Source organism: Pomacea canaliculata, linkage group LG2 (assembly GCF_003073045.1).
Source record: "Pomacea canaliculata isolate SZHN2017 linkage group LG2, ASM307304v1, whole genome shotgun sequence".
Taxonomy (NCBI): Eukaryota; Metazoa; Mollusca; class Gastropoda; order Architaenioglossa; family Ampullariidae; genus Pomacea; species Pomacea canaliculata.
Window position 1 is genome coordinate 43,873,969 of NC_037591.1, and position 16,609 is coordinate 43,890,577.

Below are 16,609 nucleotides of genomic sequence, written 5' to 3' on the forward strand. Positions count from 1 at the left end.
TCAAAATACAAGTTTGTGGCTACGGGGCGCCGAAACCTTGTGATATTAATGACCGCTTGTGAGAAAATCCTGTCTGTGTGAGCGAGAGTGAGACAGAGACAGAGAGAGAGAGCGCCTCCTGTCTTGCTGTACGTGCTGCTACCTGAAGACACGTCACAACACACGCATGTGCACCGGCTGACTGGTGTTAAAACGTCACTGAATCTCACACACATACAAAGGTCACGTGAAAACGAAATAAAGCCACACATACAGAACATACAGAACATACAGAACACCGACATCACGTGACCGTGATACATGCTACGTGCTCTCTCTCTCTATCTATATCTATGGTTGTACCCACCCTCAATATTACACAATACTTCATATTCAGATTGAGTTACACAAGTAGCCGTTTCCTCTTGTATTCTCTAGCAGGCAATAAATTATTGTAATAGCAGTCAGCATCCAGTAGAATATCAACATTAACAACAAACATTCTGCTATCACGTGATGTCCTCAGTTCATGTAACCACGATGTTGACAGAGTAGCCTGCACATTGAAGCACACGTGCGCCTCGTAGCCGCCTGTAGTCAGCCCTTCACTTCAACTGCTGGCCGTAAGCCGCACCACGAGGCTCTAGCGACCACACACGACACGACTACTTCCGGTTCTAACGGAAGTGAGGGTCCGTTGGTTCCCCTCGCACAAGCAGACGACACGTTCGGCCTTAGGACAGCGGCGGCCCACACCTGCTCATAACACAAAACCACAAGATGGAGCCACGCGTGGTCACGCACGCCATCAGCCTTCCTGGTGTCGCATTGTGTTACAAAAGTCAGGTGAAGCCGCTAACCAGCTAACCAGCTAAATAGCTAAATAGCTAACCAGCTCAACAGCTCACCACTGGCGCCGCCACGTTACAGCCTCAGCACGCGGAAGATTGGGTTTCCTCACTGGGACAGGAAGTGTACCACAGCAGGAAGTACTTCACCGCGCAGGCGCTTCTTTGCAGCGCAGTCACGTGCTGAAGCCTCTTAGTGTGACGACCAACAGGTGAAACAGGGGAGGCAATCAGTGAGAGGCTGGAGGAGGGGGTGATAAGAGGCCACGAGAACCTCGGGCTGACATTTCGTGAAACTTCGTTGTTTGGTGGCTTGGTGTCACACGTCTGTTTGTGACAGTAGAACATGTAATGTCACACTTAGTATACATGGACACTGTGAATAGTGTGATTGTGTGCTTGCAGCTTGAACTATTACACGTGACAGCTGCGTCACACGTGTGTGTTAGTGACAGTGTCACATGTTTGTACACAAGGGCACTGTCAAAACTCTGTGTGTGTGTGTGTGATTGTGTGTGTTTACAGCGTGTAAACGTGACAGCTGCGTCACACCATAGCAGTAAGAGAAAACATTCGTCTGTTGCCATGGTTTCCATTGGGTGATAAAGGTGTTACAAGTAGTAAAGTGACAAAGCAGTTGACTCACAAACAGCACCGCGGTTCACGTTTTAAAGGTGATTGAAATATTCCCTGGAGACATGATGCAGAACGTCTATGCAGGATACCAATAGCAGGAACAGGATACCAATAGCACTGTGCAGGATACCAATAGCAAGAGACAGTATACTAAAGAAGGATGCGGTATACGTATAGCAAGATGCAGGATACCACTGGCAGGACAGAGGAATGGTGAAGTAACACAGTGCATTACAACATTACAGTTACGCACTTTCCCTTGAGGCCAAGCTTAGGTTGTGCTCTTTAACCTTTGGAGTCGGACGGTTTGCCGCGTGACCTTTCCTGACCCTGCGGTGGTGGAAGGTCAGAGGGAGCGCGAGCAGTGTCGTCCCATCGTTGACGTAAGGTCGTGACCTGTCACCGCCACGTGAAGCTGACATCAAGGAAGCCGTGAGAACAGAGCTACAAGCCGCAGCCTCCCGTCACTGACGGCATAAGGTCAGCAGGTTCACAGCCACAGTCAAAGGTCACAGACACCCGCCCTGGTGGTGGTGGTGGTGGTGGCAGGTGCTGCACTTGTAGTACCGACATGCACCAGTAGCAACTACACGACCTCCCTCCCCCTTTACCTTTTGCTCCTCCCGCTGTGTGTGTGTGTGCGCACGTGTTCACCTGACGTTATGCGTGCACATGAGTTGTTGTAGTGATGGCGGAGTTCTAGCTACTTGTTTGAGTACTACTAGTAGTACAGTCACGTGGTATAAACACCTTTAGTAGTGCCGCTACTACTACTTCATTGGCACCAGCACTACGTGATGGAGACCTTCATTGATACTCTACAAGTGCGTGATTAACGCCTTTATTAGTGCCAGCACTACGTGATTAACTTGTTGTTGTGACTACTACTACTACGCGATTAACACCTTTATTAGTGCCAGCACTACGTGATTAACTTGTTGTGACTACTACTACTACGCGATTAACACCTTTATTAGTGCCAGCACTACGTGATTAACTTGTTGTTGTGACTACTACTACTACGCGATTAACACCTTTATTAGTGCCAGCACTACGTGATTAACTTGTTGTTGTGACTACTACTACTACTCTGTGATTAACACCTTTATTGGTACTACTACTACTACGCGATTAACACCTTTATTAGTGCCAGCACTACGTGATTAACTTCTTGTTGTTACTACTACTACTACGTGATTAACACCTTTATAAGTGCCACTGTTAGTACAAAGACAAGCGACACACTCTACAAGTATACACGCCATTCACCGACAGTGACTACTAACAAACACTGACTGCTATACAGTAGTAGCCATTGTATTATCCACAGTAATCAAGCAATCCACAAGAATTGTATTTATTCTAGCAGTACAAAACAGAAGACACGTGACCACGCAATGACGTATGGCGCGTAGACGGGTGACATCAGCAGGACAACAAGGTCAGAGTGTAACATGGTGAAATTGGTTTGCAACTGACATTTAGGAGAGACAGAGACAAGGCGACACACTACCTGACGATCAAGGTGTGTCATTACAGCACAGTGTGACGACAAACACAGTGTGACGAGAATAGTATGACGACAACACAGTGTGACGAGAATAGTGATGACGACAGCACAGTGTGACGACAACACAGTGTGACGAGAATAGTGTGACGACAACACAGTGTGACGACAACACAGTGTGACGACAACACAGTGTGACAAGAATAGTGTGAGGACAGCACAGTGTGACGACAACACAGTGTGACGAGAATAGTGTGACGACAACACAGTGTGACGACAACACAGTGTGACGAGAATAGTGTGACGACAGCACAGTGTGACGACAACACAGTGTGACGACTCTACGCTGGCTGCCATGTGAAGTAGAATCAGAAGGATGTCAGTAGTCGTGGACACCATAGCTACACTAGTTCTTTGTAGAGTTGTGAAGGCTTCACGGGGCTCTGAGATGTCAAAGCTAGAGTCCTAGCTGTAGACTAGTGTAGTGACTGTCGAGCACAAGGTATAGACAAGTGTAGTGGCTATAGTACAAGGTATAGACTAGTGTATGGGCTGTAGACTGCTAGCTGTAGACTAGTGTAGTGGCTATGTATAGACTAGTATAGTGGCTGTAGAGGACTAGCTGCAGACTAGTGTAGTAGCTGTAGAGTTCAAGGTATAGATCAGTGTAGTGGCTGTAGAATTCAAGGTATAGACCAGTGTAGTGGCTGTAGAGTTCAAGGTATAGACTAATGTAGTGGCTGTAGAGTACAAGGTGTAGAGTAGTGTAGTGGCTGTAGAGTTCAAGGTATAGACTAGTGTAGTGGCTGTAGAGTACAAGGTATAGACTAGTGTAGTGGCTATAGAGTACAAGGTGTAGACTAGTGTAGTGGCTGTAGAGTACAAGGTGTAGAGTAGTGTAGTGGCTGTAGAGTTCAAGGTATAGACTAGGGTAGTGGCTGTAGAGTACAAGGTATAGACTAGTGTAGTGGCTATAGAGTACAAGGTGTAGACCGGTATAGTAGCTGTAGAGTACAAGGTGTAGACCGGTATAGTAGCTGTAGAGTACAAGGTGTAGACTAGTGTAGTGGCTGTAGAGGACTAGTACAGCTGACGGAGGACACTACTACACACTGTAGTGTAGGCCACTATGTGGGGCGTGAGAAGGGCGCAACATGGTTTCCAGGATAAATTTACCCTAAGAACACATCACGTAGTGGACGTAACGACACCATGATGTGACTGTCAGCCTACGTTTATTGTTATAAGGGGACACAAGCAGGACGTAAGGCAGATACTGTTGTCTCCCCTGTAGTCATTATCAGCACAAGGTAATGAATTATCCACACAACAGGTAAGTAGGAAAAGTCACGGCCTCAACGACGTTTGACAATCGGCAACATGGCGACACTTGGCAGCCAGTGACACACCACGTGACGTAGTCAGCCTGGCAGACCGCAGCTGAGAACGTTAGATGCCAGACACTGACAGTGATGATGACGGTGATGATGATGATGATATCAACGAATATATACTCGTAAGAAAGCGAGCCATTTGAGATGTCGTATAGTGATAGTGTAGAGTACAGTGCGGGTACATCCTGACAGTTGTGTCACGTGACTATTTTGTGTGGTATGTTCACACACCTGTGAGTATTTGTATGGTGAGTATGCTAACACACCTGTGAGTATTTGCGTGATGAGTATTTTCACACACCTGTGAGTATTTTGTGTATGCTAACACACCTGTGAGTATTTGTATTCTCTCCGCACTCACCCACAAAGATATTTGAGTATTGTGACGGCGGCCAGTGCGTTGCTATGTGAGGGGTAGGCTGTGGGGTGAGCTGGTCTAGTGCTACTCGTGTCTCACTCAATTCTGTAATATCCGCACTGGTCTCCTAGCAACTGTAACTATGGTGATCACTATGTACTACCATCCATTTGTTTGTAGGCGTGTGACTGTAGTGTAGTCGTGTGACAGTGGTGTAGGAGTGTGACAGTAGTGTAGTCGTGTGACAGTGGTGTAGGAGTGTGACAGTAGTGTAGTCGTGTGACAGTGGTGCTGTAGATGTGTACAGTGTGACAGTGGTGTAGGCGTGTGACAGTGGTGTAGATGTGTACAGTGTGACAGTGGCGTAGGAGTGTGACAGTGGTGTAGGCGTGTGACAGTAGTGTAGGAGTGTGACAGTGGTGTAGATGTGTACAGTGTGACAGTGGCGTAGGAGTGTGACAGTGGTGTAGGCGTGTGACAGTAGTGTAGGAGTGTGACAGTGGTGTAGATGTGTACAGTGTGACAGTGGCGTAGGAGTGTGACAGTTGGTGTAGGCGTGTGACAGTAGTGTAGGAGTGTGACAGTGGTGTAGTCGTGTGGCAGTGGTGCTGTAGATGTGTACAGTGTGACAGTGGTGTAGGAGTGTGACAGTGGTGTAGATGTGTACAGTGTGACAGTGGCGTAGGAGTGTGACAGTGGTGTAGGCGTGTGACAGTGGTGTAGTCGTGTGGCAGTGGTGCTGTAGATGTGTACAGTGTGACAGTGGTGTAGGCGTGTGACAGCACTGTATGACAGTACAGGATGTGTGGCAGTGTCCATCAGGTTCACAATATTTATGCCAGTGTCAGTAGGTTCATCCTCTCAGGTCATGTCAGTGACGCGATTTATCACAAAAACTGAAGAACAACAACATTTCACATGACAGCGACTGTAACAGTGACATTGCACGTTACACTGACAGCAGCAACAACAACATCAACAAACACTGCCGCCACCTACAGTCACGACGATGAATGAGGATACAGACGATAACAAGAACATGTTCAACTGCATATACTAGATGATAACGATGATGATGATGTTGATGATGATGATATAGTCCTCTCTCATCAGCAGTCCTCGCTGTCGGCGTGATTGAGGTGGACGCCGTTGGAGGCGAGCGCCACCTGGTCGTGCGTCTTGTCGTACAGCGCGTTGTCAAAGCCCGCGCTGGGCTCCTCCCGCTCCGCTGGCGGCTTGATGATGACGCGGCGATGACGGAGGACGTAGACGACGGTCCCCACGATGGCGATGAACGCCAGAAGACCGATGACGATGCCGGCGATCTCACCGCCACTCAGTGAGTTCTCTGAGACATCAGACGACAGCGATGACGACCTCGCAACCGCAGGACATGTACAGTGTGTTTGTAGGTCTGCACAGTGTTCATAGGTCTGTAAGTCTGTTCGTAGGTCTGTACAGTGTTCATAGGTCTGTAAGTCTGTTCATAGGTCTGTACAGTGTGTTTGTAGGTCTGTACAGTGTGTTCATAGGTCTGTACAGTGTGTTTGTAGGTCTGTACAGTGTGTTCATAGGTCTGTACGTCTGTTCATAGGTCTGTACAGTGTGTTTGTAGGTCTGTAAGTCTGTTCGTAGGTCTGTACAGTGTGTTCATAGGTCTGTACGTCTGTTCATAGGTCTGTACAGTGTGTTCATAGGTCTGTAAATCTGTTCGTAGGTCTGTACAGTGTGTTCGTAGGTCTGTAGCTACTGACCAAAGTCAGAAGGCGACAGTCATCACTTACTTGTCCTCCTAGTGGCGGGCGAGACTAAGGGGCGATAATTCGGCCAGCCCAGTCGGCGAGTGGAGGCTTGTGTCCCTGTAAGCAGGTAGCCTTCGTCATTCACACATCGAATGTAAACAAACACGTAAACAAGTTAGTTCAATAGTCTGACGACCGTCTGTAAACTCTTCCTGTCACCATGACAACAACACGTGACCTCAGGATGTTTGGTTAGTGTGCAGCCAGACAGTGGAGTCCCTCGCTGTCCGTACCCGCTGCTATGACACGTTTGATTACTAGCAATGCTAATGCTATGCTAAGCTGCTATAACACGTTTGATTACTAGCAATGCTAATCACTGGCTATGCTGCTAATAACACGTTTAATTACTAGCAATGCTAATCACTGGCTATGCTGCTAATAACACGTTTAATTACTAGCAATGCTAATCACTGGCTATGCTACTAATAACACGTTTAATTACTAGCAATGCTAATCACTGGCTATGCTACTAATGACACGTTTAATTACTAGCAATGCTAATCACTGGCTATGCTACTAATGACACGTTTAATTACTAGCAATGCTAATGCTATGCTAAGCTGCTATGACAAGTTTAATTACTAGCAATGCTAATGCTATGCTACTAATGACACGTTTAATTACTAGCAATGCTAATCACTGGCTATGCTACTAATGACACGTTTAATTACTAGCAATGCTAATCACTGGCTATGCTACTAATGACACGTTTAATTACTAGCAATGCTAATGCTATGCTAAGCTACTAATGACAAGTTTAATTACTAGCAATTCTAATCACTTGAATAGGAGTAGCCTTATAAGTTGTGATTAGCAATTGCTGAATGAAACCCAGACCCATCCATCCACCCATCCACCCATCCACCCCGCAAACAGAAGGGTTAGTGAAAGGTGCGAGCACTAGTCACCTGTCTTACCTGTCGTTGTTTTACTTGTCACACTTTCCGCTGTCGTTGTTTGGGATGGTGTGGTAGTCGTTGTACTTGTCGGAAACACTACAATCAAGGAAGACAGACGACAGTGAAGATAAATGTTTGTATAAAGTGTATAAAGTACATCATCTGTTGTACAGGTTAACCCTCACCATCTCAGTGGCGTCGGAACCAAAACAGATAATACGAGGACACGAATACCTGTCTGCCCCTCACCTGCCCAGTGCTTGAAATGTGATTCTTCACAGTACAACAAATGTGGAAAGGACGAGAGGAAGAGAGGAAGAGAGGAAGAGAGGAAGAGAGGAAGAGAGGAAGAGAGATAGCTGACAAACCTTTATGTACACGGGTAGCAGAATAAGAACAAGTTTTGTTTGTTTACATCCATCCATGCACAGGAAGGAAATGAATCACTACTAAAGACAAAGACATCAAAGACGACAGGTTCTGTTGGCAGACAAACGTGGAATGTAAGTCACGTGATGATAAAGTTTATATTTGTGAATATCACACACATCGTGTCATTACCATAACCGGGTTAGTCGAGCATCGTCCTCGTCTTCTGTCATTTGCCAGACGCTAACGGTGTGTAGGAGGGTCTGTGTGGGAGGGTCTGTGTGGGAGGGTCTGTGTGGGAGGGTCTGTGTAGTGTCCACAGCTTGCTGTCACCTGTACACACCTGGCGAGGCGCTTGCTTGTAGCTATGAGTGTGTTGGAGCGACTGTACGGGTACTTGTGTCTGTGATGACCGTGTGTAGGTGTGTGTGTGTGTGCTACCCGTCTTACTGCCAGTGTGTGCGAGTGCATGCGTGACTCCTACAGTGTCATGTGTGTCATGTACAGTGACTCATACAGTGTCACATACAGTGACTCCTACAGTGTCACGTGTGTCACGTACAGTAACTCATACAGTGTCATGTGTGTCATGTACAGTGACTCCTACAGTGTCACGTGTGTCACGTACAGTAACTCCTACAGTGTCACGTGTGTCACGTGTAGCGTTGTAATGACAAACAAGTACACATTGAGTTTTGTAAATCGATGCAGATATTTGCATAACAGCGCCCTCTGTAGAGTTGTCAGCAGACGAGCGAAAAACACAAAATACATTTACTGTCAAAGGGAGACAACTTAATGTTGACGAGAGTTTCTTACCATTTAATCTCCTTAGGCAACCTGCACGTCACCTGTCACGTGTCACTCACCCTTAGGGGCCTTGCACACGAATCCCTGGCTGATGCCCATACACGGCATGTCGTTGAACTTGCCGACGCTGATTAAAACCTCGGCGCAGTCCTCGTTGTCGTTCTCGTTGTTGGGCTCGCCCGTGTTCCAGGGGAGGTAATTGGTGGGCGAGCCGTCCGACCAGCGGAAACCACCTGAACAAACATGGCGACAGGCGTGAAATGACACACACACACATACAGATACACACACACATAGATACACAACACAATCACACACAGACACACACACACATACACACACAGATACACACAAAGACATATCAAGACAGACACACATATATAACACACATGCACACACCTACACTCACACTTACAAACACACTCACACATATTCCAGGTGTGACTAGCAACCTGTTTGTCTATTTTAAGAGAAGTGTCTAAGAATCACAAAGACACAGAAAGGTCAAAGTGCAGCTGCAGGGAGGTCGGTGACTGAGGGTCATGTACAGAGAACAGAGGCAATGCACAACATCCGGGCTACAGTACAGACACAGGGCGACACAGAGACAGCGAGACAGAGACGGAAGGTCGGGTAGTGACCTTGTAGCGTGCGCTCCAGTCCGATCCACACTTTGGTGACGCCAGAGGAGGGGAGGCGCCAGTTGTAGCGGGGGGTGGTCACTGCCAGGGTCACCAGACTCTGGACAAAGCTGAGCTCGTCAGCGGAGTGCAGACTCAGCAGCTCCATCCCCAGCTTCCTGTGGCAGGTGACAAACAACATCAACATGAGGTCAACAATGGACACAAACACTGGGTGAAGGTGACAAACACTAGTACAGGCTGTGGGAGTGTCATTACTGACAGTGACACACGAGTGTCATTACGTACAGTGACACACGAGTGTCATTACTGACAGTGACACACGAGTGTCATTACTGACAGTGACACACGAGTATCATTACTAATTACAATCAAGGCTATTTATAAATTATTATCAGCAACACAACGCATGCGTGCTGTTATTGACAGTGACACTGTTATTATCTACATCACAAAACCTATCGATTTACTCGCTTTCTCCAAAAGTACAGTAGAGAGAGCACTAATGACAACAGGAAGAGAGAAAGAATAAATGAAGTAAAGAATAGTTGGAAGGAGGAAAGAAGGTGAGCGATGGCTGACGTGGACCTGCAGATGTAGTTGGCCTCGGGCCACGACTGGGTGTTGCTGGGGGCGGCGTAGTAGCAGTAGTCGCCGTTGGGGGCCCAGGAGGGGCTAGCACAGTAGCCAGGGGGCGCTGGAGTCGTTGTAGGTGGTGCAGCTGTACACACACACACGAACAAGTCGAGTCAGTCGTCGTCGTGCTTACCAACCTGACTCTGTTACCATAGCAACCTGACACTGACTCTGTTGTCATAGCAACCTGACACTGACTCTGTTGTCACAGCAACCTGACACTGACTCTGTTGTCACAGCAACCTGACACTGACTCTGTTGTCATAGCAACCTCACACTAAGCAGCGCTCACAACACGGTGTCCACTGTCACCTTCACTGCAAACATTCTCATGCCCAGCATCGCCATCACAAGCTTGGCACCAGCTGTGTAGCTCTTCACTGTCACCACTGACACCCAGCAACACGGACACAGTCCCTTCACTGACACACATTACCAAGCGACCTGTGTAGTCACAACACGCGACCCACGCACTCACGTGACACACACACAGATGGGAGCAAGACGTGGTGAGTACATTCACACATGTGTCAGAGACACAGCTCATCTAAATATTCACAAGGTAAACCCCACCTGTGACCTGTGTTGCTACGTCACTGACGGTAAACCCCACCTGTGACCTGTGTTGCCACGTCACTGACGGTAAACCCCACCTGTGACCTGTGTTGCTACGTCACTAACGGTAAACCCCACCTGTGACCTGTGTTGCTACGTCACTAACGGTAAACCCCACCTGTGACCTGTGTTGCCACGTCACTAACGGTAAACCCCACCTGTGGAGATTTTGCAGGTGAAGGGGCGGAGGTCGTTGCAGTCGGTGTCGTTCCACTTGCCGTCAGCCATCGCCACACACGCCGCCGACTTGGTGATGTCAGGCTCGCCTTGACCCCACTGGGTGAAGGTCACTGGCCACTGGTCCACCCAGCTGTAGCTTCCTGTCGTCTGCAACATTTCCTTCCCTCTGACATCAGACCGCCTGACCATGTGATCAATTCTGTCATTTGGTTTAGATGTAATTTTACTACTACTACCACTACTACTACCACTACCACTACTACTACCACTACCACTAGTAACGTCCACACACAGTCGTGAGGTGAGTGCGAGCGAGCAGAGAAAGGAGTAGAGTGACTCACTTGACAAAGCAAGCTGTAGTGGCTCATGTCACAACCTGCACTAACTAACAGACAACTCAGGTTAGGATGTAGTCCCTCAGGTCAGACCACCGCCCCGCTGCCGCTTACATTTCCTACAGTGTCGGCGCATGAGCGGATATGACGTCACACTAACTTACTCTTGCCTGTTGGTGACGTCACTCACCTCATTGTACGTTAGGCCAATCCAGGACGCGCTGACGACGACGTCGATGTAAAGGAAAATGTCGACTGACGCCAGCTCGTGGATGTCGCGGATGGATACAAGATGGCCGTTATCCAGCACGCACGTGGCTTCAGCTTCAGCCATGTTTTTGGGCATCCTGTAGTTGCCATAGCAACTGTCTCGGTAGTGATAATAGTTGCCCTTGCATCCACCAATGACAGGTGACTCCATGGAGTAGGAGGGATCTAAGGGAGAAAACTCTTGAGTTTAAATGAATGACAGGTAGCTTCAAGTCACGTGACGGCTATGGCAAAGATGCTCGCGAGCTTAGCTGTCAATGACATGTCACCGTGTACACTGACAAGAGTTAGCAGTGAAGTCAGTCTTTAGTCTTACACTTTAGCTTACACTTCCTGTCGGCAATCAAACACGTCAGCAATGTTTTACAACAACAACGACTTGTCCACCACGGCTGACACTACAGTAAACATTGTGCAGCCAAGTATTTGAACAAACAAGCGACATCGCTCTGTCATGTCGTCTCCTTGTCATAGTCACACACTCTCACAGCTACGTCTTCAGGAGAAACGCCAGCCTCTTCCTTTGTGTATTGCCTCTACAGAGTGGAACACGTCACGTGACACTGCGGACACGTCACCACTTGACAGTGGGACCTTCACCGCCTGCAAATGATGACTACAACACTGGTTGTCACATCACACATCACATGGGACATCATCCACGTCACACCACACCTTCACATTGCACATCGTCTGCACGTCACGTCACACCATCACACTGCACCACATTCTCCCGTGACATTTCTGCCCACAGTCCAAGTTGCATGTGACAATCATGTGACAGCCATGTGACAATCATGTCAGAAACACGAGTTGCGGGACCTTACCTCGTGTCGTCTGACAGACGTAACCGTGCTTCTCCACACAGCTGACGTCATCCCACTGGCCGAAGATGTCCAGCTGCACTCTCATGACGACACAGTCCTCCTGCACACATTAGCCACACACGTCACGTGTTCTGACTGACACTCGCTGCTCTACACTCACTGCTCTACACTCACTGCTCTACACTTACTACTCTAGAAATACTCTACACTCACCACTCTACACTCACTGCTCTACACTCACTACTCTAGAAATACTCTACACTCACCACTCTACACTCACTGCTCTACACTCACTACTCTCACTTCTCTAGAAATACTCTACACTCACTACTCTACACTCACTACACTCACTACTCTAGAAATACTCTACACTCACTGCTCTACACTCACTGCTCTATACATACTCTACACTCATTGCTCTATACTCACTACTCTACACTCACTACACTCACTACTCTAGAAATACTCTACACTCACTACACTCACTACTCTACACTCACTGCTGTACACATACTCTACACTCACTGCTCTACACTCACTACACTCACTTCTCTAGAACTACTCTACACTCACTACTCTACACTCACTGCTCTACACATACTCTACAGTCACTACTCTACCCACGCTGGGGCACGTGGTACTCACGGAGGAGCCTCCGAGCAGACGCCATCGCTCGCTGGGTTGGTTGGGCGCCCAGTTGGTGAGGACGACCTCCTCGTTGGTCTGCCACACGAAGTGCGCGTTGGTCTGCCTGTCGTTGAGTCCGATGTACACGTCAGTCGTCACGTTCTCCAGCAGTGACATCACCAGCACTACACACACACAGAATCGCGAGCTGGTGAGTGACACATCAGTGACTGGCGAGTGATGTGACAGTGTCAGTGGCCGTCACTTGTGAACCACTCACCTAGCTCCTGGTGGCTGGTGATGCTGGCGATGTCGGCGGGTCTGGCCAGCACCATGGACCGGCATGCATTGCGCGCCGCCTCCCACCCCAGCGCCGCTGTGCTGTTGACGTAGAAACACTTGTTGTCTGCACAGCAACACCAGCAACAGTTATCTCCATGGCAACGCACGCTGCGCTCGTCATCCAACATCTACTGCTGTCAATGTCATCAATAAAATATAGTGCTGACAGTGTGTGTAAGGAACATCTAGTGTCGACAGAGTCATTAAGGAACATCTAGTGCTGACAGTGTGTTTAATCAATGAACATCTAGTGCTGTCAGTGTGTGTAAGGAACATCTAGTGCTGACAGTGTGTGTAAGGAACATCTAGTGCTGACAGTGTGTTTAATCAATGAACATCTAGTGCTGACAGTGTGTAAGGAACATCTAGTGCTGACAGTGTGTGTAAGGAACATCTAGTGCTGACAGTGTGTAAGGAACATCTAGTGCTGACAGTGTGTGTAAGGAACATCTAGTGCTGACAGCGGGACTAGTGTTAAGAAGGTAACTCGTGCGGTCCTTTACCGAGTCCAGAGAAGCCGGGTGGGCAGCCACCCTGAATGCGGGGCGTGGGTACGGGGTTGAGGGGCGTGGCTGTGCCATTGCTCCGCTCGCAGATGAAACCGAATTCGTCATTACAGTTGTCGTCATTCCAGAGACCTGTGACACGACATGACATGTCTGTATAGAGTGTATATCTGTAGTGTATAACTCACATAGTACATATCTATAGTTCACACAGTACATTATATTGTATAGTTCACACAGAACTTATCTACAGTATATAGTTCACATAGTGTATAGTTCGCACGGTACATATCTACAGTGTATAGTTCACACAGAACTTATCTACAGTGTATAGTTCACACAGAACATATCTACAGTGTATAGTTCACACAGAACTTATCTACAGTGTATAGTTCACACAAAACTTATCTACAGTGTATAGTTCACATAGTGTATAGTTCACACAGTACATATAGTTCACATAGTGTATAGTTCACACAGTACATATGTATAGTGTATAGTTCACACAGTACATATAGTTCACATAGTGTATAGTTCACACAGTACATATGTATAGTGTATAGTTCACACAGTACATATAGTTCACATAGTGTATAGTTCACACAGTACATATGTATAGTGTATAGTTCACACAGTACATATGTTCACATAGTGTCATAGTTCATCACAAGTACATATCTATAGTGTATAGTTCACACACAAACATCGCCTGTAGCTCAGATACAAATGGAGGTCAGTCAAGTGCTCATGAGGTGAGTTTTATTACAGATGACGTCACCATGCAGTGTGTTGTCGGAGCGTTACCGTGCCTGACCTTGACACACAGTGACACTTTGATACGCATTCGACCTTCTGACTCACATTCACACACTCTCACCTGCTCCGCTCTCGTATTGACACAGTTTACCTGACACTGACACTAGCCTGGTCCCTTGTACTGATACACGCTTGTCACCCTGACACATATCTGACCTGACACTGACACTGACCTGATCCGCCCCTCGTATTGATGCAGATATTGTCACGCTGACATGACTGACACTGACACTGGACATTACACAGGTAACGCCCCACTGACACTAATCTGACACTGACCTGACACTGACAGTGGACATTACATCAGTAACGTTCCACTGACACATATCTGACCTGACACTGACACTTGACAGTGGACATTACACAGGTAACGTTCACTGACACATACTGACCTGACACTGACACTGACATGGACATTGACACAGGTAACGCCCCACTGACACTAATCTGACACTGACCTGACACTGACAGTGGGCATTACACAGGTAACGTTCCACTGACACTTATCTGACCTGACACTGACACTGACCTGACCGGGCCCTGGTGTTGACACACATCTCGCCACCATTGCCGTCGTTTGGTTCGCCGTCTGCCCAGGACTGGAAGACCACAGGTGACCCGTCTGACCACCTGTGTCATAAAATGTTATCGCTGTGTCATCGTGTCTCTCCTTGTCACTGTGGGTGTCGTCGTCATGACAGTCTAACCTTCACCTTAACATCAACCTCAGCATCAGCTGACTCTTGCAGCAGCAGTCAAGCCTGTCATCACTGATCTACTCATTACTGTCTGCTGATCTCGTCTCGTGTTTACCGAGACACGACACGTGCGTGTGTGTAGTCACGTGAGTGTGTGTAGTCACGTGCGTGTGTGGAGTCACGTGAGTGTGTGTAGTCACGTGAGGAGGGTAGCCTGTCACTCACTGCAGTCTGGCTCCGCCAGCTTGTTGAGGCCAATCCAGAAACGCTCATCGGTCGTCATGCGCGTGGCAGCTGCAAGCATCAACAGTCACGTGACAGCAAGACTCCATTGCTCTTGGTGAACGTCACACGGAGTGACGTGCTGTAAATTACTGTAATTAAAGACACGGGTAAAGCAAGACACACAAAAGAAGATGAAATGAAAGGAAGGAAATAACAGCAAACGGTGAACAATAACAACGAAACTCGTTTCCTCGCTTCATATGCAACCAGTGATGCAGCGACTACCTTGACACACGCCGTCACCAGCAACGACTCGCCTCCCGTTTGGTTGACAAGTACTTTACAAAGACAGGACCAAAGGTATGGAAGTGCTAGCCTGGGACTAGGTGCCTGAGGACAGTACAGAGGTCGCCACTCACAATTTGCATCAGGAAGTTGTTGGCGCTGTCCGTGGCGATGCTGGCCAGCTCGGCGCCGTTGGCCCGACAGAGCGGCGGGCGGCGAACCACGTCTTCTTGGCCGTCGCTGCCAAACGTAGGCTGACGTAGTAGCACGAGCCGCCGTTAGCCAACCACTGGGTGCCATAGCACGTGGCACTGGCGTCAACCGACAGGTGAGACAGGAAGAGACAATATGTTCGTTAATGACATGACATGACATGACGCAACAAAGCTTCAATTCACCTGACACCTGATAAACACTCCATTTGACATTCCACATTCCGATCTTTCATACTTTGTTTACTTTGCCACTACCCCACAACGAACACGGGTAGAGCCCCCTGCCTCCCCTACCCTACTCACAGGAAACATGGACACAACCCCGGCATCTCCTCCCCCCCCTCCCGCAAAAGCCAACGGACAACATCGCAAGAAGGGAGGGTGCAGGATGCGGGTCGTCAGCACCCCCGCATCATCTCGGGGTAGTGGGTGGTGTGACTGGAGTGGTCCTGAGGCGGCTGGCCGCGTGGCAGGCTGCAGATGAATGGGTTGATGTTGTAGCAGTCGCCGTCGTTCCAAGGCGTTGACGTACTTGACGAACTGCACGCAGTCCTCCGCCGCCATTCATGTTGTTGGGCTCCCCGGCCACCCAGCGCGCGAAGTCAAAGGGGGTGCCGTCACTCCACACGTAGGCTTGACAATCATCATCATCATCATCATCATCATCCATCATCATCATCATCATCATATCATCATATCATCAATCAATCAATCATCATCAACATCATCATCATCATCATCATCATCATCATCATCATCTCAATCATCATCATCAATCATATCATC

The 16,609-nt window shown here is 48.2% G+C and overlaps 1 protein-coding gene across 1 annotated transcript; it reads right to left on the bottom strand.

The window, feature by feature from the left end:
- Nucleotides 1-2,764: 2,764 nt before the first annotated feature.
- On the bottom strand, nt 2,765-16,128 carry LOC112557422 (macrophage mannose receptor 1-like). Its single transcript, XM_025227250.1, has 15 exons — nt 15,743-16,128; nt 15,324-15,392; nt 14,930-15,030; nt 13,582-13,716; nt 13,017-13,142; nt 12,755-12,921; nt 12,110-12,209; nt 11,203-11,447; nt 10,656-10,824; nt 9,835-9,967; nt 9,247-9,404; nt 8,665-8,838; nt 7,445-7,522; nt 6,507-6,581; nt 2,765-6,070 (listed from the first exon to the last, which is right to left on the bottom strand). Exons 3-15 carry the CDS (start codon nt 14,955-14,957, stop codon nt 5,832-5,834), a joined length of 1,827 nt encoding a protein of 608 aa, XP_025083035.1. The 5' UTR covers nt 14,958-15,030; nt 15,324-15,392; nt 15,743-16,128; the 3' UTR covers nt 2,765-5,831.
- Nucleotides 16,129-16,609: the final 481 nt, after the last annotated feature.